Source organism: Falco naumanni, chromosome 12 (genome assembly GCF_017639655.2).
Source record: "Falco naumanni isolate bFalNau1 chromosome 12, bFalNau1.pat, whole genome shotgun sequence".
Lineage (NCBI taxonomy): Eukaryota > Metazoa > Chordata > Aves > Falconiformes > Falconidae > Falco > Falco naumanni.
In genome coordinates, this window is record NC_054065.1 from 16230449 (window position 1) to 16251467 (window position 21019).

General features: G+C 45.1%; 2 protein-coding genes across 5 annotated transcripts in view; one reads left to right on the forward strand and one right to left on the reverse strand.

Moving 5' to 3' along the window:
• The first annotated feature begins 12353 nt into the window (after positions 1–12353).
• Positions 12354–18823, forward strand: MRPL33 (mitochondrial ribosomal protein L33). 2 transcript variants are annotated; one of them, XM_040612043.1, is made up of 4 exons: positions 12354–12475; positions 13514–13532; positions 16177–16283; positions 18513–18823. In XM_040612043.1, exons 1-4 carry the CDS (start codon positions 12454–12456, stop codon positions 18560–18562), a joined length of 198 nt encoding a protein of 65 aa, XP_040467977.1. In that variant the 5' UTR covers positions 12354–12453; the 3' UTR covers positions 18563–18823. The 2 variants fall into 2 exon arrangements, with proteins under 2 accessions (XP_040467977.1, XP_040467979.1); XM_040612045.1 differs by lacking the exon at positions 12354–12475 and adding an exon at positions 12842–12897.
• Positions 18747–21019, reverse strand: part of RBKS (ribokinase) — a 69822-nt gene continuing 67549 nt past the window's right edge. For all 3 annotated transcript variants that reach the window (XM_040612040.1, XM_040612042.1, XM_040612041.1), the window contains one exon: positions 18747–19625. In XM_040612040.1, the coding sequence (XP_040467974.1) occupies positions 19452–19625 (174 nt within the window). In that variant the 3' untranslated portion in view covers positions 18747–19451. The remainder of the gene's footprint in view (positions 19626–21019) is intronic.

Genomic DNA, 21019 nt, shown 5'->3' on the forward strand with positions numbered 1-21019 from the left:
GAGGTGATCCTCCCTCTCCGTGCTGCCCTGGTGAGGCCACATCTGGAGTGCTGTGTCCAGTGCTGGGCTCCCCAGTTCAAGAGGGACAGGGAACTACTGGAGAGGGTCCAGCGGAGGGCTGTGAAGATGATGAGGGGACTGGAGCATCTCCCTGATGAGGGAAGGTTGAGACAGCTGGGCCTGTTTAGTCTGGAGGAGAGAAGACTGAGAGGGGGTCTTATCAATGTCTATAAATATCTTAAGGGCGAGTGTCAAGAAGATGGGGCCAGGCTCTTTTCAGTGGTGCCCAGTGACGGGACAAGAGCCAATGGGCACAAACTGCAGCACAAGAAGTTCCTTCTGAATATGAGGAAGAACTTCTTTACCATGAGGGTGACAGAGCACTGGCACAGGCTGCCCAGAGAGGAGTCTCCTTCTCTGGAGACATTCAAACCCCACCTGGACGTAACTCTCTGCAACCTGCTCTAGGAGAACCTGCTTTAGAAGCAGGCTTGAGCTAGATGATCTCCAGATGTCCCTTCTAACATTGACCATTCTGTGATTCTGTAATTAAGACAAATCACTGGGATTGACAGGTAAGGAAGCACTAGATACAGTAACTAACATCAGTTGAAGCAGCCCCTTAAGAAGCTTCTTGGAGTGATAAACGTGGCCTTCTTTCAGGAGTTCCACAGTTCAGGAGTATACTCCATGTATAATAACCTTTCCTTCTCAGAATTTCTTGCATACCAAAGGATTCTGGCAATCTGCAGGAAACAAGGAGAAGTGCTGAGCTAGCCCGAGAATGGCTGGGTTTATGTCCCTTTCCATCCTGAGACATGGGAACATTCTTACATGTTAGCATGTTGGTGTCTCATTGTGGCTTAGCTGGGATCGATAGCAGGTGGTATCGTGGCTTGTCCAGAAGAAGGACTAAACAACACATGAAAATGCCTTCCATGGCCAGTGGAGCTGTAGGATAAGAGACCTCTGCAGCTGCTCACGTTAAGAACTCAAAAATAATATAACCAACTGATAGGAAGGTTACTCTAAATTCATCAGGCAAATATTATTCAACCATGTGAAGAACGGCTTGACTAATGAAAAGGTTATTTGTGAATAATTCCAGAAGGATGATGACACATTGGAAAAAGTACAGAAAAGAGAGACTGGGCTGATTAAAGGACTAGAAAGCATGCCTTACAGTGAAAGACTTCAGGAGCACAATCTGCCTGAACAAAGATCAGGTGAAGGGTTGACTTGATCACAGTGTCTCAACACCAATATAAAAACAGAGGTTTGATAATGGAGAGCTGTTTAAACTGGCAGATAAATAAATAAAATAATTATAGAGAGCTGAAATCAGACAAATCTCGACTAGGAAAAAAAACATGACCTTTTAGAAGTGAGAGTAATTAACCAGTTTAGGTAAGGCTCTTGGTGGATGTCTCCATTCAATAGCAATACGTAAAACAAACAACAACAACAACAACAAAATTAATTCCCTGAAAGTTACTCTGTATTTCCAAGAAAAAACAATTCAGTATGATCCTGCAGCACATAGTATGCAGGAGCTCAGACTAATGATGCCACTGGCTCCTTCTCACTTTGTAATCTCTGAACCAACAAGCAAGTTACTCAAAACTGATAGCAGAAGGTGTTGAATATACTGATACACCATTCTTGAATGTTATTCAGCAAGCTCTAATTATGATGTTTGTAATGACTGAGATCAATGGAAAGACTCCACCTTGAGTAAATCACTGTCTACAAGACACACCTTCATTTGTTCTTCAAGGAGCAAAATCCTCTTTGCAGATGCCTTTTGCCCCTTGCTGTGCTTATCTCACTTTGCCTTCCACCAGTGAAAGGAACTTAGCACTAACTCAGGAAGGATTTATGAGGTTTAACTCACTAACCATTTCACAGTGCTTTAGGAGCCTCACTGGGGAGACTCAGTCTATTCCTGTGTGATCCCACTCACTTATTCCCTTAGACAAATGGGGGGAGGCACTTGCTTCCTCATATCTGGAAGCTACTGTAATAACAACTTTACAAATAGATTTTGGCAGAGAATTAAAAAAAATTAAAAGTGTCGCAACTTTAAAGGCTAGAACAAGGATTAGACAAGGCTGCTTGATCTGGTAATTCACAGGGAAACGAAAAGTTCCTTCAGTCATGACCGTGTATCATTTGTTAAATAAAGAGAGACACTGCCTGAAACACTCCCATTTACATGTAACTAAAAAAAACAAAAACAAAAACAAAACCAAAACAAACTGCTCTTCTTGTGGCCAAATGTAAAGTCAGTCTTTGGGTCGTGGGATAATGTCATAAAGGTTTGGTCTGATTCATTTTAAGAGAGGAGGTTTTCATATTAGTGATGAACAAGACAGTTCAGAAGCTCAGTTCAGCCTCCACCCCATCAGCAGATTTCACATCCACGATCATAACAAAAGCTGCTCGAAGGGAAACAGGCCCACTGCCCAGCTGCCATTCTTTGCCCGTCTACTTGAAACCAATCTTGCAGAAAGCTCTTAGCCCCCAGACTGAACGCTGGTTGGAGCTGAAATAAATATGAATGAACAATGGTTAGGACACTCCAGAACTGACAGCCAGCTGGTAATGCGGTAATGTGGCTGTACGAGAAGAGAAGCGAGGGACTGGTGACGACAGAAGTCCATGTGTGTGGATTCCTTTGACAGTGGGCTTGCTTTGCTGAAGTATGGTAGTTCCCTGTACTTCTATAAAGCTTTCTTTTCTAAGACCTCCAACTTTTTTATACGTGGGGAGATAAAACTGTCCTTATCTCAGAGCTGCCAAGAGATACAGAGAGAATTAACGGCTTGAGACCACACAGGAGCACTGCCTAATTTAAGGCACTTAACTAAAAGACCTAAACTGTAGTTCTTGTGCCAACCTACTGCTAATGGAAAGAGAGACAATTTCATCTGCTCTCTGGAGTGGCACATTACCCTAGTTGACTATAGCAGCTGATGAGACTTAAAAGTATCTTAAAAGTATTCTGCTTTGTTTTAGCTGAAATTTCCTTCACAAAACTCATTGAAATCAGTGGGAAACTTTCCTCTCAAGGATGTCAGTGAGCTTAAGAGCCATGTGGCTGAAGATCCAGGCCTTAGTTGTTACCACTTTCTTTTGGGAATTTTAGCCTAGATTTTCAAAACAGCTCAGGTGCTGCTACCAATCCATTGCCAGGACTGTTTTTTTCACTGATTGGGAATGGGTATCATTTCCTGCAGGACAGGCAGAGGCTGGGGAGATGCAGCCTTTCCCCAAGCCATGCCTATGGGTCAACTGCACATGTTTCCAAAGTGGCTGGAGTCCTGGACGCAATGGAAAATGGTCTGTCTGTGTGTGCTGTTCCACGTCCCGGGATTTCTGGATAGCCAAAGTCATACTGGAAAATTCATAATTTTTCTCAAACTCCTCAGCCACTCCTTAATTTCTGTTGATCAGTCAGTCAGTTACAGGCTCCTGCTGGAACAGAGACAACCTCACAGGAAGCAATGGCAAAAGAGCAGGCAGCTACTCCATCCTCTCTGTGAACCTGAGATTGCAGCAGTTACGGAGGATTACACACCCCACCCATCCTGGACTGTGTCGCCAACTGCAAGTTGTTCCCTTTCTCAAGAAAAAAATCAAATCAATCGAACAGCCTTTGCTCTTTGTTGTACTTCACATCATTTGACCTTTCTGCTCACCAGTTCTAAGAAAGAGAAAATGAAGCCAGGATTGACAACTGGTAGATATGCTTAAAAAGGTTAAATGATAAATTGCATCTGGCTGAATGAACCCAGGAGGCTCTTGGGATTTTATTGAAAGGGGTATAACTGTATGTGATATAAACATATGCAGTGTGGAAACAAGAATGCCCTGTTTTTAAGCTTACTCTCACACTACCAAAGCCCTTGGACACAGAAAGGTGTCCATACAGCCTGGCACTCAGGAGAGAGCACTGACCAACCTGCTGTCACTCTCACTTCCACTCACAGCTGAGTGTGTTTGACCAATAAATCATACCGCTCCTTGTAAGCTGCTGTATCTGAGTATCTCCATGCAGGGCCAAAATCAGGACCTCCAAGGGCTTGCTAGCAGTAGGGCAGAACTCGGTTACAGCAGCATTTTGGGGTGTGTGCCCCAGAGGATCACCTAGGGTCTTACAGAGAGACCCGCAGCTTGCGATGTCAGTGATACCCAACACCAGATTTAACTGGAAGAGGGAAGCAAACTGCAGAGGGACATGAGTGGGCAGTGATTTTTTTAATCTCTCGATGAAGGAGACCTTTCAGCGATTTGCTCTGAAAGTCTGTTCTTGTATCATTCCTGGGAGGGACCACACAGAGCCCAGTCCTGGGGAAAAGCCACCCAAAGCATATAGAGCAGCTGGAGATATGAGATACTATTGTGGCTGAAGAATGGGCTAGGATTCCTGTCAAGGTACCAGTTAGTCACTGGTGTCAGTGTGTTACTCTCTGAAGACAATGCAATGCTGGGTCCTGAGTTCACATAAAAAGAAGGAAAAAATCCCACCATAAAACCCCTACAGGGGATATTTTCCGTAGGCAGAACTGAAAAAAAAAAGGAAATGATCCTTTTTTGGATGAAAATCTGAAACCCATAGACATTTCTATATAAATTACTTGATTTTTTTATTATTTAATTGAATTGAAAAAAAACAAATAAATGAAAAATCTTTACTCTTTTTCTCATCTTTCCCTTCCTTTCTTTCACTTTTCTCCTGTGCCACCACTGAAAAGGGGTAAGAGGAAAACTGAAGACAAAGCCTGGGTCCCCCAGGCTTCTGAAGAGAGTAAAATGTTCTTCATAGGAAAATTTTTGAACAAAGGACTATAAGCAACTCCACATCTTGACATTTGACATGTTGAGCTTCCCTCTCCATAATTTCTGTGTTCCTCAGGGAAATCCATTTGCCCCTGGGGCTAAGTGCTTTAATCATTAATCCAGGTATATAATCAGGGCTGAATACAACCACGATGTGAAGTGTGACTGCTGTCTGATCATATGACGGGGAATATTCACAAAAAGTGTAGAGAAAGTGTGACCTCTTCATGTTCCTCTGTAACTCCGCTCCTAATTAAATTCCCTAAAGGTGAGCTGGTCAGCATGAGACCTCTCACAGGACAGGTAAGCTGGTACAGAGGGTTCTTATTCTCCCTGCTTTCCAATTATTATTTCATGAAAAATACATCAGTTATAAAATGTCTGGAATGAATCTTGAGCTACATATGGAAGTGGATTGTGCCGGATGCTACCGTAACGTGTACGTCACCATGCCTTTCTCAGTTGGTGACTAGTAGTTTGCAAAGTCTGGGTGAGCATGGAGTGATTTTACCAGACATGAGTGAGGTGCTATGTAAAAGCAGTCGCATGGTGTTTGAGGTTTGTCTTTGTAACTGGCTCCAGCATTCAAACACACCTCCTCCCAAGCTGTTGTTTCCTACTCTGTACATAAATCTTCCATCCACTTAGCTTGAATTTTGGGTTTTGCTATGAAAGACCTTATAGATATAAGACATGATTGCCTAGAGAAGGCAGGCAGATAATCTCAGTTGTAGAGTTATATTTTTCAGTGTTAGCTTTCTGAGTTTGCCCTTTAAAGATATGACAGTTGTATATAAGTGGAAGTAATTCAGCCCTGGAGGGGTGAAATTCTTTTTTAAGCTCTTCATGTAATCTTAGTTTGTTATTGCAGAAAGATCTCTAACCAGGAGCAACTGGGTCCAATCTGATGCTGAATTATAAATAACTAGAAATCCTGGGGCAGTCCTCTGCAGTGCTGGAACAGTTGCCAGATGCAGTTGGCATCAGATGTACATCTAACTCAAAAGCATTTGCCTGTATTTCACCCACAGGTATCGCAGCCAGGAGGGCAGCCAGGGAGGTGTCCTGCTGACTGTCCTGCAAGTGGAGGCTCACCAATACCATCGTACTGGTGCGGAGGATCAGGTGGGGTGGCACCCTACAACACTAGCAGCTGTACAAATACGGAGTAGAAGACAGTCCCTGCCTAGAAGAGGTACAAGGCTGCAACTGGCAACAGAGAAGTGCAATGATTGCCTCTGGTTGTTCAGCGGCTCAGAAAACCCTTGGAATTGATTTGGCTCCACAGGCACTTTAAAAACAAATCTAAACCCTTTCCAGTAAATCCTTCTCTTTTACTGCTAACATGAAATGCCTGACTGCCATTTTACATACAAGTATGAGGTCACTACAGTCAGTACTGGATAATGTGCAGTCTTCAGTGGGAACATCATGATTTCAAAATGATGCAAGAATATTTATGTACTGAGGAAGCAGTTAGATCTTCAGATACCCAGAACTAGGTCATCAGAAGCTAGTGCAACGCAGGGCTGGGAATATCAACCCACCAGTCTTATCCCACTCCATCTGAGTATGGACTGGGTCGTGTGAGCAGGCAGAATATTTGGACAGGAATTTATCTAAGTCCAGGTGCTACAGACCAGATCTTCATCGTGTTTACATATACGGTCCTTAAGGCAATTATGCTCCTTGGACATTTACTGAGATTAGACTAGATAGCAAGGCACCCTTAAAGAACTCGACTAGTGTTACGGGATCAGTCACCTTTAGAGAGCAATACCTGGTCTTTTATTGATCTTCACAGTTGGGAAAAGCAGTTTTTCCTGTAATGGTGAGGTTAGAGCCCATGTTGTAAGACTTGAGGGGAGAAAAAGGAAGGTGAATGGCTTTTCTGGTTCCTGGGTAGGATAACTTTCGGCAAAATCATGTAATTCGGTCTGGCTTTTTTTTGTGGGTAGTTCCAAGAATACCTTGGTCTGATAATGATGTGGGGAAATAGCTTGTTCTTTTTCAGACAAGGAATATTTCAAGCCAGCTAGCTTGAGCTATCTTTAAATTATTTGATCTAGTAGTTTGACACCACTGAAGAGTTTCACATGGGCTAAAAAGGTGCTGGAGTGTACATATACCTTCATTCATCAACAAATCCCTTACAACAGGCCACCTGCGAATATTGTTATAGTCCTAACCGACTGCCTTCCCTCCACAGGAGGGAGACTGTTTCTTCGTATTCAGGGACGTGACCGGGCAGGGCCAGATGGACAGTGTTTATGAAACAGAAAGAGGAAAGACAAACCTTTCTTGCAGAGACTATGCAAAGGTCACAGCATACACATTGTGCGTCATCAGGACTTTCAAATTGCTTGTACGTTTTTAAGTAAAATGGGTCTAGGGGGACTACAGCATATGAAAAATGTTTAGGGAACTAACCAGAAACAGTTATGCAAGAGCCTAAGACTTCAAACAGATTTCTACATATGTTCTTGCTGAACCTCATTTCTAGTACTTGTTCCTTTATGATGATTCTGATCTTTTTTAAGTATTCATCCCAGGTCTACCTCGAACCTGAGCTAAGCAGACAGAAATGAATGGAACACTGCTCTGCTTAACTCTGCTTTTCTGCTATCCCATCAGGTGTAAATGACTGACTGGCTTCAGAAGCACAAGTGCATAGAAAAAAGAGCGATGATGCATTCAGCGCTTGCAGCCATGAAGCCCTGGGGCCTTGTCAGCCCGTGGTTCTTAGACCAAGCAGCCATCAAACCACATGACACTGCAAATTTATGTCCCTCTCCTACTTCCCAGCTCTCTGCCCTTCATAAAACCCACCAATATTCCTTCAAATTCCCCAGACACACACTATTACCAGACATAGACAGCCAGCCAGCCATCAGTTAGTGAGGTACAGCTCATATGTAGCTCACTAAAGAGCCTGCTGGAATAAGGGAGGGAACTGCTGTGGGTGTTTTGTTGCAGTCCCATCATTTCCCAAAACCTGAATGAAATAATCACTTGTTTATAATGATGCATGACATCAAGACAATACTACACAGCAGCACTTGAGAAACAGCTTTGAAGCCTATGACCTTCCTCCAGGTGAGAAAGTCTTTAGGGAGGCCATGGGATGCAGAAAGCCTTCTCCTCTTTCTGGTTCTCTAGAATATTTTGGTTTTTTTTTTTTTACCCTCCAGAATTAAAAAATGGTCAGGACCACATCCACTTGCCACACTTCAACCTGCCTGTTTTCTTTTCCCTTATAGCTGATCACTCCAGCTTAAAGATGAAGATACCCCTTGCCAAGAAGTGATGGGAGTGATACACCAATTCATTCCACAGTAGATTTTTGACATAAAATGAACCATGTGCAAGCACTCGAGCCATTCTCCTCCAATAAGCTATAGAAGGAAAAGAATTCCATTCCCTATCTGTGCCACATCATGTTCACAGTACATAATTATCTCTCTCTTTGCCTTTACCTACCCTGCTTAAAAATAACCGGCCTTAAGGTTCACAGCTTTGGGTTGGGTACACTCTTTGCCACAATACCAAACCCATTGTGCTACACAGCAACCAATCCCATCTTCCTTTGACGGTGCACTAGGTAAGCTGCCTGGATGACTTCCATGTTTCTAAGCAATAGAGAGTGTTTGCTGACCAATTAATGCTTGTACTTCCCTCTTTTATGGTGTAGTAAAAATGAAAGCAATCCAAAGTTTAAAGTGCAAAAAAAAAAAAAAAAAAAGCCAAAACAAATGAGAACTGATCCTGTTCTCTGGAGAGATCTGCTTTACAGATGTAATCTAATGCACCTTCTATCCTGTCCTCCCCCTAGGCAGCTTCTTCCAAAGAAAGGAGTAATGTCTTCAGCATAAGCGTGGGTGACTTATGTCTAGGGGACTAAAAAGTCTCAGGACTGAGCCCTGCTGATGACTTAAGCTGCGATGTGTGAAAACCCCCATGCATGGAAGGCAAAAGACTTGTTTTGTTGCCCCAAAAAGGGAAGAAAATTTAGAGGCTTGCTAAAAACAACCTTCAATCAGCTGTACACAGCTAAACAATGCTGTCTTTAGTGTCCCAGATGGTCCCAGCTGTTGGTGTAAGCAGTGACAATGACATTCATTTCTTTGCACATATGTCCCATGCGAGTCCAGTATTTCAGCTGCCTGCTGATGGGAAGTGAAATTCACCCAGAGAAAAGCTGTCCTTGAGGTCCACAGGATCCCAAATCCTGTGGAAAAAGTCTCAGTGGGGAGGATTAGTCGTACGATCACTTCCGGCTACCATCTAATTTAATCTGTGTATCACTGATACTGAACGTCATTCTTTTTATCATGAGAACCCCTCGACAAACAGGACTAAAAATAAAAAGCAAGAGCTCGGAGCTGGCACAAACTGTGCTACATGGACTCCAATTTGTATAGCAGGAACTATAATCACTCTGAGACGTGCCCAAGCCCTCAGGCATCCCACGGGATTTCAGTCACTTGTTTACAAGGTGTTTTGATTTGCAGCTGTTTGACTACTGTGGCATTTCAAGAGGGGGCGGTTTGAAAGGATGTTGTTACTTTGGATGTCGGGATTGGGAAATGGGTATTGAAAAATCACACAAGAAAACAGGCAAGTGCTGTCTTTGTTCTTCCCCCCTTACATATGAATGACGTCAGTGCTGGGGAAAGGAGCTCCAGGAACAGATCCAGAGACCAGTGCTCTGGAGGGAATAAGCAGGGAACAGGTAAAGCCCCGAAAATGGAGCTGTGCCCTAACCTGCCACACCAGATGCCCCGTATCTGATCTGGGGGAACTAAACTCTGGAGGTAAGAAGGGAACTGTCCAAGCCCATCGCTTTTCTGCCTTTTCTAACAAGGCTGCCAGCAAATAAATTGATAGTGTGCCACGGTCACACCCAAGAACTGGGCTAAAGGCCGTTACCAGCTCACTTCAAACAGGCCAGCAGCTGAAATGGATTTGGTCACCGGCTCAAAGTGATTTAGCAATTTAGATGGCTCTTTCTATCATTCCTGTTCTCCTGACCTGGACAGTTCCTCTTTCAGAGCTGCATTAAGCTAATGCCCACTTTCTTCTGGGCCCTCTTGGGAGAATGGATTCAGATATGCAGAAAGAATGTAAAAATCCATCTGTTATTCGGGATGAGTGATTTGCACAATAGTGCCCGTGAGTGTTTGCTTAACACTGTGGACAGCAAGAACCCTGCTGAGTTGTAACAGCTGAGAAAGAGAAAGCAAGAATAGAGGTGAAAATAGCCTGGCTGTTTTAAAACTATGTCCACCGAGCTGTGTGCATTTTTTGGCTTAGTTAGCTGTTTGCGTGTTTTTTGTGGGAAACCAGGAAGGACACGTGGAGCTTTTCCCAGGCTTTAGAGTGTTATTCTCTTGTTTCCAGCACTGGGTTTTTGTATGCATTAATTGACAGTAACTCATGTAGAAAATACAGTGCCAAGAGGATATTTACCTTGCAAACATTTCATCTGCTGCCCCTCTCTCCTTTCCTGTGACTTTTTCAAGTGATGACTGACATGAGTGCCATGCGCACTTGAAGAATCATCACCCCTGCCAACCTTGGACACAAGCCCCTTGCCTGCCCTGTGTGTGCCAGCAACCTTACCACACTTTCTTGGCAAGGAGCAGCCATCTCCTCACTTCCTGGAGGTAAAAGAGGTCTCAGCCTAGAATGTAAGGCTTAAAAATGGAAAGAATCGGCTAGGTTATAACATGACAAATTGTTGTTTTTCTAGCTGAATTAAAACCCACCCTGTGTTTGATTCTGAGTGACACTGATAGGTTTGGCATCCGCAGCTTCTCCACTGGAGACATAAGTGACTTCTCTTTAAACAAGCATCAGAATTATCTCGGCTGGCATTACAGTTCATCGCACGCCTTGCTTTCTCTAGGCAAAGTTGAAGGAAAAATCTGCATTTGCATTGCACATGCCATTGAAGATTTCGAAGTATGCAACTTATCCTAGCCCACACAGCAAATCTGTATCGGAGTCGGGGTCAGAAATCCTGACTCTCTCTCCTTTCCTCCAGCCAGGATGCCTCTTCCCCAAGCTTAACTATGACTCTTGCCATCAGGGATGTGTTATAGAGTCACCACCTTGCCATATATACCAGTTTTAGACTCCCTGTTTTTCACCCATAGCTATGGAAAACTGCAGAAGAGGCTGCTAGAAAGGAAGCTGAAGATTGCTGAAGTCTATTCTAATCCACAGTGTCTATATTTATGCAGCCCTTGTCACAGCAGAGCAGAGAAAATGTCACTGGAACAGTTTTCTTTTTGCCAGCAGGCAAGAGGTTTAAAAAGAGGCAGTATAACCTCTATTTGATGATGTGTTTGTACAAATGTTTAACTTGCTATTTCATTTAAAAATCATCTTTAATGTTGATTTATATTCCTGGCAGTGAAGTCAGGAGGTTGGCAATCCCTTTCCATTTCAGTCTGTGCTCTGACTGAGGCAATAACGAGATCAAAGAAGTCTTACAGCACTTACATTTTATCATCCTGAATGCCTTCAAGTTCTCACTCCGGTATTCATGGGCAGATTATGTAACTACTAGATTTATCCTTCTGAGGGCCAAATAGTAAAGATTGAAATGTTGTATCATTAAGAGGAACTATTTGGAAATAATTGAATCGACACAAAGAACATAATCTCAAGTGAAGACAGAGGCAGCACCAGTTTCCTTGAGATGCCGTCTCGCTCCAGCCTTTTATAGGGTCAGCCATTTGTTTTCGTGCAGAGTATCAAATGAAATGCATGTTGTTACATATTCTAAATCTTGCTACCCATCTAAATATGTTAGGCTGACATTTTTATTGCCTTACTAGTTGCTAAATATTCAAGAACTAGAATTCTGTCATTAACAGTTTACCTAATTGATGGGAGAGGGAGAAGTAAGCGACACCCACCTCCCGTGATTCTTTAAAGGGTAATAACTTACAGTTAATAATCTAACCAGTCAGAAGAACACGAACACTTGCCATCGTGTCCCCCTCCAGCCTCCCTGCCCACTGCTTTTGCACAGTATCCTATAAAAACCGACAGGGTTAGTTGCCCAGCGCCTCAGGGCCCTTGGCGCTACGGCAGTACCCTCTCCTGCCCACCGCAGGGAACAATGCCCGGAGGGGATCAGTAGATGCGCCGAGGGCCGAGCCTGCTGTGAGGCACGACCCGGGCCCCAGGGCGGCAGTGGGGCTGCCGAGGCCGGGCACAGCCCCGCCGCCCGAGGGCCCAGCGCAGGCCTGCAGGAGAGGGGAGGCACGGCGCTAGGCCCCAGCAGCGGCCCCGCAGCACCCGGGCGGACAGGCCGCCTCACCGGAGATACCAGCAACACCCCACAACCCCCAGCACAGCACAGCCCAGCGCCCCGCCGGCCGTTAACGACCCCGCACCGCGCCCCGCCCCCGCACTAGCCCCGCCCCGCCCCTCACGGGCCCCGCCCCGCCCCTCACGGGCCCCGCCGCAGCGCGCCCTGCCGGGCGGGGAGGCAGCGGCCCCGCCCCGCCCCCGCGCTCCGGAAGCGCTTCTGCCTGGCGCCCCGCAAGTGGCGGCGGCGGCGGGGGCTGGTGGGGCGGCTCCGCGGGGACCGGCATTATGTTTCTAACGGTGGCGGCTTGTGAGTGGTGCAGGGAGCGGGTCCTGGCGGGGGGCTGCGGGGGCGGCCTCGGGGGTGGGCGGGGAAGCCAGGCGGCGGCGGCGGCGCGACCTGCCCTTCACCTCACCTCAGGCCGCCGCGGGGCCTGCGCCTCCCGGCAGGCAGCGCGCCCGCCCGCACTACAGCTCCCGGCGTGCCCCGCGCCTCCGGGGGGGCGCTGCCAGCTGCGCGGTGCCGCGGTGGGGCTGGGGCTGCGGCTGGGGAGCGGCGCTGCGGGCCCCGGCCCGGCGCTGGGCAGCTCCGTGGGGAAACGGGCGGGGGCGGGGGGACGTGCCCGTGGCCGCGGCTGGGCGTGCGGGGCGGGGTGAGGGCGGGTGGCCGGAGGCCCAGGACGGCCTGAACGAGCCTGGCCGGGACAAAGTGTAGATGGGCATCTTTTTATAGTTGCGTGGGCTTTTTTTTTTGTTTGTTTGTTTTATTTGCATTTTTGTCGTAGATTTATGGTTACTTTAAATTCACCGAGCTGACATTAAAAAAAAAGTTCATCTCTGCCTGTTTCGTGCGGCGCGGTGGGTTGGGTCGGGACCCCAGGCCGTGCCTGCGCTGGGCACTGCGACAGGGGCCGGGCAGGGACCGCTGGGACCGGGCAGGGGTGGGCGGGAGCGGGGAGTGCAACTGCAGTGCCCGGCGGCGGTGCTGTTCATACCTGCCTTAACTGTGTGTTCGTCTGCTGAATTCATGGTCAGCACCGAAGCTTTATATTGGAAACATCTGCAGGCTGCAACAAGCACAGCCTGTTGTGCAAGGTGCTGTGTTGGCACAGATGCTTATGGTGGAAGAGCGAGCAGACAGCTTGGGAGTACATAGATGGAAGGATGAGTGGCATTTTTGTGTGACAGTAGATCTATTTGCACAATCTGTCTGGGGCTATTACAAAGGCAGGCAGTGGAAAACTCTTAAGCTTTATGTCTTGTGTATAAAGGAAACAAGATAAAATGATAACTGTTTCTTCTTTTTCTCTCTTCTTCATGCTTACAAAAAACTAAACAAACCACCCAGTGGCCAAAAGCAAATCTAAGTAAGTGTTTTCCTCACTAGTTTTTAATTTCTGCTACCTTGTATCTTTAAGTGACTTTACAAAATACTAAGTTTCTCTAGAATTTCTTAATATACCTGAAAAAATTGCAGTCGTTGAATCTATCTGTATCCTGTCTGCCCTTCGCGCGTGTCTTTTCACAGGTGAGTACAGAATGGTGGGAAACCCCTGCTAGGTTCTAAAATTGCAGCAAAGGCGGGTTTTGTCCTATAGGCTGTCGTGTCGAGCTGAGATGTAATATACAAAGTGTGCTGTGCAGGGGAAGCACGCCTCTGTGATTTATGATTAAAGAGAGGCTATAGACTATCCACGTCATTTTCCTCTTGTTTACCTTTCATACTGTTTAGCTGCGGAGAGCAAGCTGAGGTACAGCGTGGATCTTTTTGTTGTTTGTGGGCTTTACTTAGGGCCGTGACACCTGCGCGTTTGTGTAGGCTGGGTGCAGAACATTCCCAGTTTTGGCATGTTTGTGTGTTTATACATGAGGAGTGGACAGGGTGCAGTCAGTGCTCTGGGCATCTTGGTTTGCTCTGTAGTTCGGCTCAGGAGAGATGTTAGTGGGCTCTGGAAGAAAATCAGTCACAGTCCTTTGACTTGTAAAAGATGCTGATGTGTTTTAAGGGTTGAAAAGGAAGGAATACATACTTTCATCACACCAGTAGTTTTACAGTGTGGATTCAAGGAGACAAGACCGCATGGAGAGAATGACTTGCATCCAAAATGCTATTCATAAGAGAACTAGCTAGACAAATCTGAGGGGCTAAACTGATACATTTATGTGAAGACATTCCTGTCTTCTGATTCTCAGAAGCTGCATTCTGTGCAAGTGTGTTCTGTTTGGTGCCACACAGCCTCAGGAGCTATGGCCTTTGGTACGTTTTCTGATTTTATTTATTTTTTTTTTTTTTAAGAATCTGCCCCCAACAAAGCCAGTACCAACCACTTGCTGGTTTCGAAGAGACTCTTCTGTTAGAGGATTTCTGTGCAATTGTCAAGGTCTTAAATTAAGAAAGCACTTCCCAAGTATGCGCCTGACAGGGAAGAGAGCAGTTTGCCATCTCAGCATTCTACTGTTATCTGTTTGCAGAAACAAACACAGCAAAGCAGGATGTTTCTGTGAGGTGAAAAAGTAGCTTTTAAAAATGGTGTTACTAATGTTAATGTAGTGATTTCGCTCCCACCCACTCTTTTGTGTTGCTGTTTTTTTTTTTTTTTTCTTTTTCCTGACATTCCTTTCTCTGTTCTTTGTATAGTCCCATATATACTTCAGGAGTATGTATCTCCTTATATTATTTATTCTTCTGCACTCCCCTTGGGTTTTCTCCCTGTGGCCCAATAGCTTTCCACTTTTTTTTCCTGCCTCGGCTCCTAGTTATTTCTTCATCAGGCAGCAAGTTTTTTGAACAAGGTGTACTGTTCAGAAAGGGCTTGGCCTCAGATATGTGGTGCAGAATTTCAGGGCCTGGTCATACTGATACCACCAATTCCCTCAGAAAGGGGAAACTGCACAGAGTCTTTGAGGAAGTGGGTGAGGTATAGGGGAAGGAGTCTGTGTGGTTGCTGATGCTACACATCACACCTGCAGCAGTGTACAGGAGAGGACAAAAGTTGGGGATAATCCCTAGACTGTGCTTGGGCAGTTGGCCTGCAGGAATCCAGTGGTTTTAGGTTTATTTTGAACTCAACAGTAAATTAGGTTGTGAAGCTGACAAGGGAGAGCTCAAGGAATTACAGTGGTCAGAGCTGCACAAGCGAGGAAGAATGGGTGTCTCTTTAAGGTTAGTTTTGATAGACCATTTTGTATTAGCAGGAAAATCCAGGAAAATACTTTTTTGTGCAGATATATATCCATCTTTTTATTGCAATGGAAGAGAAAGATGCAATTTAGAGACTGGTTAAAGGGTTTGATCTTTCTTTTGATATTTCTGAAGATTCCCTGTGTCTGGGAGATTGCGCAGATCTCTGCGTGCTTGAGGGTGGGGACGTGGTGGCGGCTTTCTTGGTCACCTGGCTTGCCCTGCTCCCAGGGACACCGCAGCTGCTGCCAGCCAGCCCGCTCCACAAACAGAGAATCCCCCTGTAGGGCAGGGGCTTCCTGTGGCTGGGTTAACATCAAGCCCTGTATCTAGTGGGATGGATTGTGCCAAGGGGTCCTGCTTCTCCTTTTGCACGCCTCTTGTTCCATCCTATTAGCTCGGGTTCCTCTCTGCATGTGGAAGTGATAGTCTGTGATACACTGTTATCTACAGCCTGAACATCTTTAACTACCATCATCCTTCCTCTCTTGCCATTATCTCTTAAGCTATAGTGACTCAATTGTATGCTGATTTTTCTTCTTTTTTTTTCCTCCTCCTTTCTTTCCTGTTTTTCTTCCTCCCCTCTCGGTTTTCTGTTCAGGAGTTACTTACTTAAACTTGATGCTGGATCTTGTGGTTTATAGTGAGCTGTCTGTGTTATAATTTTAGCGTATAGTATTGATGCTGCCATCCAGAGCATCCATGAATTTGAAATGAATTATCTTGTGTGATTGTGTTGAATTGTTTATGCTGTGACCGTGTCCTGGCAGATGTGGTGGCCATTGCTGTGTGCCTGTGCACTGACACAGAGACATTCCTTGTGCCTTTAGGTATGTCCTGGTGAGGATGAAAAGTGCGGCTGAGACAGGCTTCTGTTTCAACATCAGGAGACTCCGACTGCAGGAAAAACTGGTCTTGCTGAGATACGATCCCATCGGTAAGAGCTTGGGGAAGAAGTCAGCCTGCTTTCTATATGCCTCTCTGACTGTGTGGGGCAAAAGATATGAATAAAACAGGATTTTTCCTATCTAAGCAGAATATGTCATAACATGTTTCATACTCAGATCATTGCACAGTTGCTGTTCTTCATGACATTCCAGTGGGAAGTAAACAAACGTTACCCTCATTTTACAGACTGTGGCAGTGAAACAAAGTAATGACTTGCCCAACGCATCAGAGTCTCTGATGACAGCCACGCCACATGTCAGTGGCATAGCAGAGTGACACAGGAGTTCTTTCATTCTGGTTCTTTGTGTGGTTTGCTAGACTGTGCTACCTCCAACAAGCAGCCATGAAATATGCATCAATAGAAATGTTCTGTTAAGCTGCCATGGGTGATCTAGACAATAAAATTTAACCATCACTTACAAAATGGACTTTTAAAGAAATAAATACAAGTTCTTTCTCCTCCACAAATGATATTGCTCTCCAGATGACAGTTTGTGGGTTCTTTTATGTTCCTGTGGTCCTCGCAATTTTTTTCAGTTTAAGAATCTTATTTTCTGGGGGGTTATAGCACTTGCCAAGCTGCCTTTTCGTCACCCAGCTTTTTGAAAGGTGGCTAAGAGCTCAAGTTTCTGGGGGAAGAAACAGTCTGCATTTAACGTTAAGAAGCTTAATTTGGGGAAACTTAGAATTTAAACCAGACCGTGCTAGAAGTAGCATGGCAGAGCTAATAAGCAAAAAAGGCTTATTTTTATAAATGTATATACATACATATATATTTATTAAAAATATTTTTATATTTATTCTATAGAATAAAGAAATGTATTAAGCAGCTCTAAGTAGATAACTATTGGCCATGCAGTATGTTATGTGGCTCAAGCTTATTTCTTCTTACAATCTTATGTTCTTGTTAGATAACTAACCTTTTCATACTCACGTCTAACAGTACAGGGGCTTTATGGCACGTGAGAGAAGCCACCAGAGCAGCAGTATGCTCTCATCAAAGCACTCATGCTGACAGAGGTTGTGGCTCTCCTTCTGAATTCCATACAGAAGGGGAATTGGAGGTCACTGGGATTATTTTCTTGAATAAGAAAAGTTTAAATTACTGCATTGAAACATTGTGCAAAGAGATTCTTCAGAAGCTTTGCAACTCCTAAGAATTGTGAAGAGAGTGGAGAGCTCAGGCTAAGTAGCACTTCTGTTGCAGAACACGTAGTAGGTTGTTGAAGTACGAAATTGGAAGTAATTAAGAAAAAAAGCTCTGATCTTTGTAGCCTGTCGTAGAACACAAGTGAGAAATTGATGTGAGAAAGTGCTGCATGTGTGAAGGGAAGTAAATTTGAGTCTAGATACCAGCTCACATCAGGAATATGTTAGGAAGCATTTTCACTTGGCATGCATTTTCACCTTATGTTTTGTACTTCTCAAAAACCTGGGACCTCCACAGAATGAAGTAGTGGCAGTAGTGCCCAAGTTTCACTACCTCCTAACTGCAGCAACAGAATGTGTTACTAAGTTGCAGTATTTCTTAAAGCGAAACTTTTATGTGGAAGAAGAGATTTTGTTACTGTGTGGATTGCTCTTGGGCAGCTTTCAAAGGAATTCATATAACGAAGTTCAAGTGGAACAGTGGTGCTTTTCAAATGGCATTGTGAAGCTTTGCTTTGATTTATTTGTTAATTTTTATTTTTTTAGTAATGTATTGACTATGCTTAACCTGTAGCTGAGCTGACTTTGCTAACATCTGCATCAGGCATTGGAGACACGGCCCGTTTGTGCCTCCTTGAGATCCACAGGACACTTGGTTTACTTTTCAGTTGGTCTGCAAGACCGACCAGATCCAGCTCATCATCTGCAGTTTTGTTCAGGCTCTGAAGTTGAAGAGTAGTAGAAAGCAGTAAGAACGTGGTTTTGTCCCCACATCAAGCAGCTGTGGCTCAATAGTCACACAGAGCAGCGGCTGAATGTTTGCAGTCACTCAAATCCTGATACTTATTTTTGCAGAGGTAAAATGGACCTCTTGGGAACTAAAAATTACATGTGGTAAAGTGAAAGCACTACTAAACTCCTTCAAGAGTTGGTTAACAGCAGCGCTGTGCCAGTCAGTTCTCCACACTCATGTAAGCAGCGATGGCAGCCAGGAGAAAGGGATGTAGGCTTTTTGAATTGAATTTTAACACTTCAGACTACTTAACAGATTCTTTTTTTTCCCCTATAGCAAAACAACGTGTCCTCTTCACAGAGAAGAGAAAAATCCGCTCTATCTGAACAATGACTGGACTTAGTTTGTGCATGAGGAGGGAATGGTGGGGGGGACGGGGTGAACGCTGATTCAGAAATCGGCAACATGGGCTGAAAAGAGAGGAAATGAACTGGGATCACCGTCTCCTGTGATTTGAAGGCCATTGTGAATAAAACAATGTAGAGAGAGAAAATTCTTAATGTCTGGACATAGATCATCACAGTAACATTTATTTATCTTTTGAGTTATTTTTACAGTGCTCAATTAAAAAAAAATTAAATAGCAAATCCCATTGTCTGTGTTTTCCATTGTGAAAGAGGCTGTAATCTTCAAAGGAGCTATTGTTTTATAAAGCAATAAAAATTAACATTTTCCACAGCAGGAATTCAATGGCAAGATTGCAAGTTTTTCTAACCTACCAGCCACAGATTCAACAGTAGTGACCACGAGTCAGTGTAATTTCTTGGAGGGGTAGTGCTGTACCAGCTCCCTCCTAGGAAAGGAAGAAGCAGTGGGAACCTGGTGAAATAAGATGGGCTTTTGGGTAAGCTCTGCTTCATGTGATGGCATTGCACATCAGAAGGTCTGATAAAATCAAGTATTAATATTACCAGGAGCCCAATACCCTCCAGAGGTTTTGCTGTAAACTTCATGTAGTTCAGCACAGTGCGCTGTGTGGGCCGGCCGCAAGCCCCGTGGTTGTGTGTGGGGCCAGAGAGACCTGCTGTGCTGTGTTAGAAAGGCACCCCCAGCTCCCCCCCTTAGTGTTGTAGAACAGAAACTAACAGGATTCCTCAAATTAGAAACAAAAGACTTTCCTGGTCTTTCCAGTCAGCGGAGGGGAACCTCTGCGGTCAGGAGAATAATGCTGTCTGGGATAAGATAAAATCAGTACCTAGAGCTAGACAATGTCAATTAGAAAAGGTCCTGAGGCAAGTCCTTCCTGTAAGGATATGAAGATTGTGTCCCCCATGCCTGGACGCTCACTGATGCGACGCAGTTAGACTTCCTGATCATTTCCTCCATGGGTAGGTTGGGATAGTAAGCCAGGTAGAAGGCCAGTGCTCCCACAAAACTGTCTCCAGCTCCCTAGAATAAAATAACAAACAACCTTCAGCATGCTTGCACAGGGAAACAATTCGGATGCATTTACTGGAAAGAAAAGTTACAGCACTGATTGCAGGAGTCAGGGAATTGCTCAGGGGTTGGATTTAAATCATTTTTCTATGCCTGGGAAAGTCTGCCGTGTTAAACCAATGGCATGATGCTGTCTCTGCCAGCAGCAGCTGAATCAAGGTACACACTATAATACGGCTCAAAACGTAAAGAAGCGCGCTACCGTTCAGCAACATGCTGTCACAAGCGCTGCTTTTGAAACTTCCTGTTGGAGTGTCCGATTTTGATTTCTCAACCTAAATGTTTCATTAAAGCTATTTTTCTCTCATTTAACTTCTGTTTTTCATAAGGGGCGGTGGTAGAAGGGACAGAGAAAAGGGGAAAAAACCCATGTGGCTTGTGGTGCCTGTAAATTCCTAGTTGCAGAGCGATACATTTTGATGCCTGCAGAACTTGGCTGTTGTGCATTAAGAAGGTCCCACTGGTGAGGGTCTGCGCTGCGTCTGGCACGTAAACCACTCTCATTCCCACGGCACGCTTTGCCACCTGCGCTGAGTTTGACCATGAGAGCAGAGGACAGTGACATCTGGCAGCCATGGCCCTCCTGAGCCACCCGTCCCCGGGCCGTGCCTCCCAGGGGAGCTTCAGATGCTCTGCCTGCCCGCGCCAGCCCTCGGCCCACGGGCCGCACACCTTCGCCCTGGCCATTCCCCGCCGCTCTGACCCTCTAGCCCAGTTCTGCCACCACTAGTCCTGCTCTGACCAGCAGGGAATGACAGCTGTTTGCCTCCGGAGTTTTTTGAACAATAACTGTTGTTGTGTGATGTTCAGTGCTCTGTAGCGTCCCCAACAACTGGCAAAATAATTTTTAACTTGGTTTGCTCATTTCAGTCCACAGCGCCCCTTCCCCCTCCTCCCCGCAAACTGGTGTGACCGATAGCAATTCTTGTTGGTACCATAAAACTGGTTCCAAAGTCCTCTTTTTTCAATCATACTTTTATACCAGCATTACACTGGACACACTGGTAGGATCTTGCATCGTTCAAGAACCAGCATACAGACTATCTCCCCCGAGGGGTTTTGCCTCTGTAATTGTAAGAAATAGGCCCCAAGAGTCATGGGACAAGAGCAAAGGGCCTGGAAAAAGTTCAGATAGCTGAGCAAAATTTCTAACTGGAAGTTAAGGCTAGGAAGTAATTTTCCAATTTTGAGTTCTAGTGGTTCTCAGTGTTAAACTCCTACTTACCCTAAAATCAGCAGCATATAATATCATTCCAGCAAAAAAATACCACTTCCATGGAAATCCGTTCCTAACATTACAAGCAGCTGACAGGGCAGAGCAGTGTGACAATTGCAAGGGGACCCTA

What these genes read in the sequence shown, in the direction of transcription:
- MRPL33 (XM_040612043.1), top strand. Translation starts at nt 12,454, where the DNA reads ATGTTTCTAACGGTGGCGGCTT. An exon ending in GCTGAGATACGATCCCATCG is followed by an intron (nt 16,284 to 18,512) that starts GTAAGAGCTTGG and finishes TTTCCCCTATAG; the next exon opens with CAAAACAACGTGTCCTCTTC.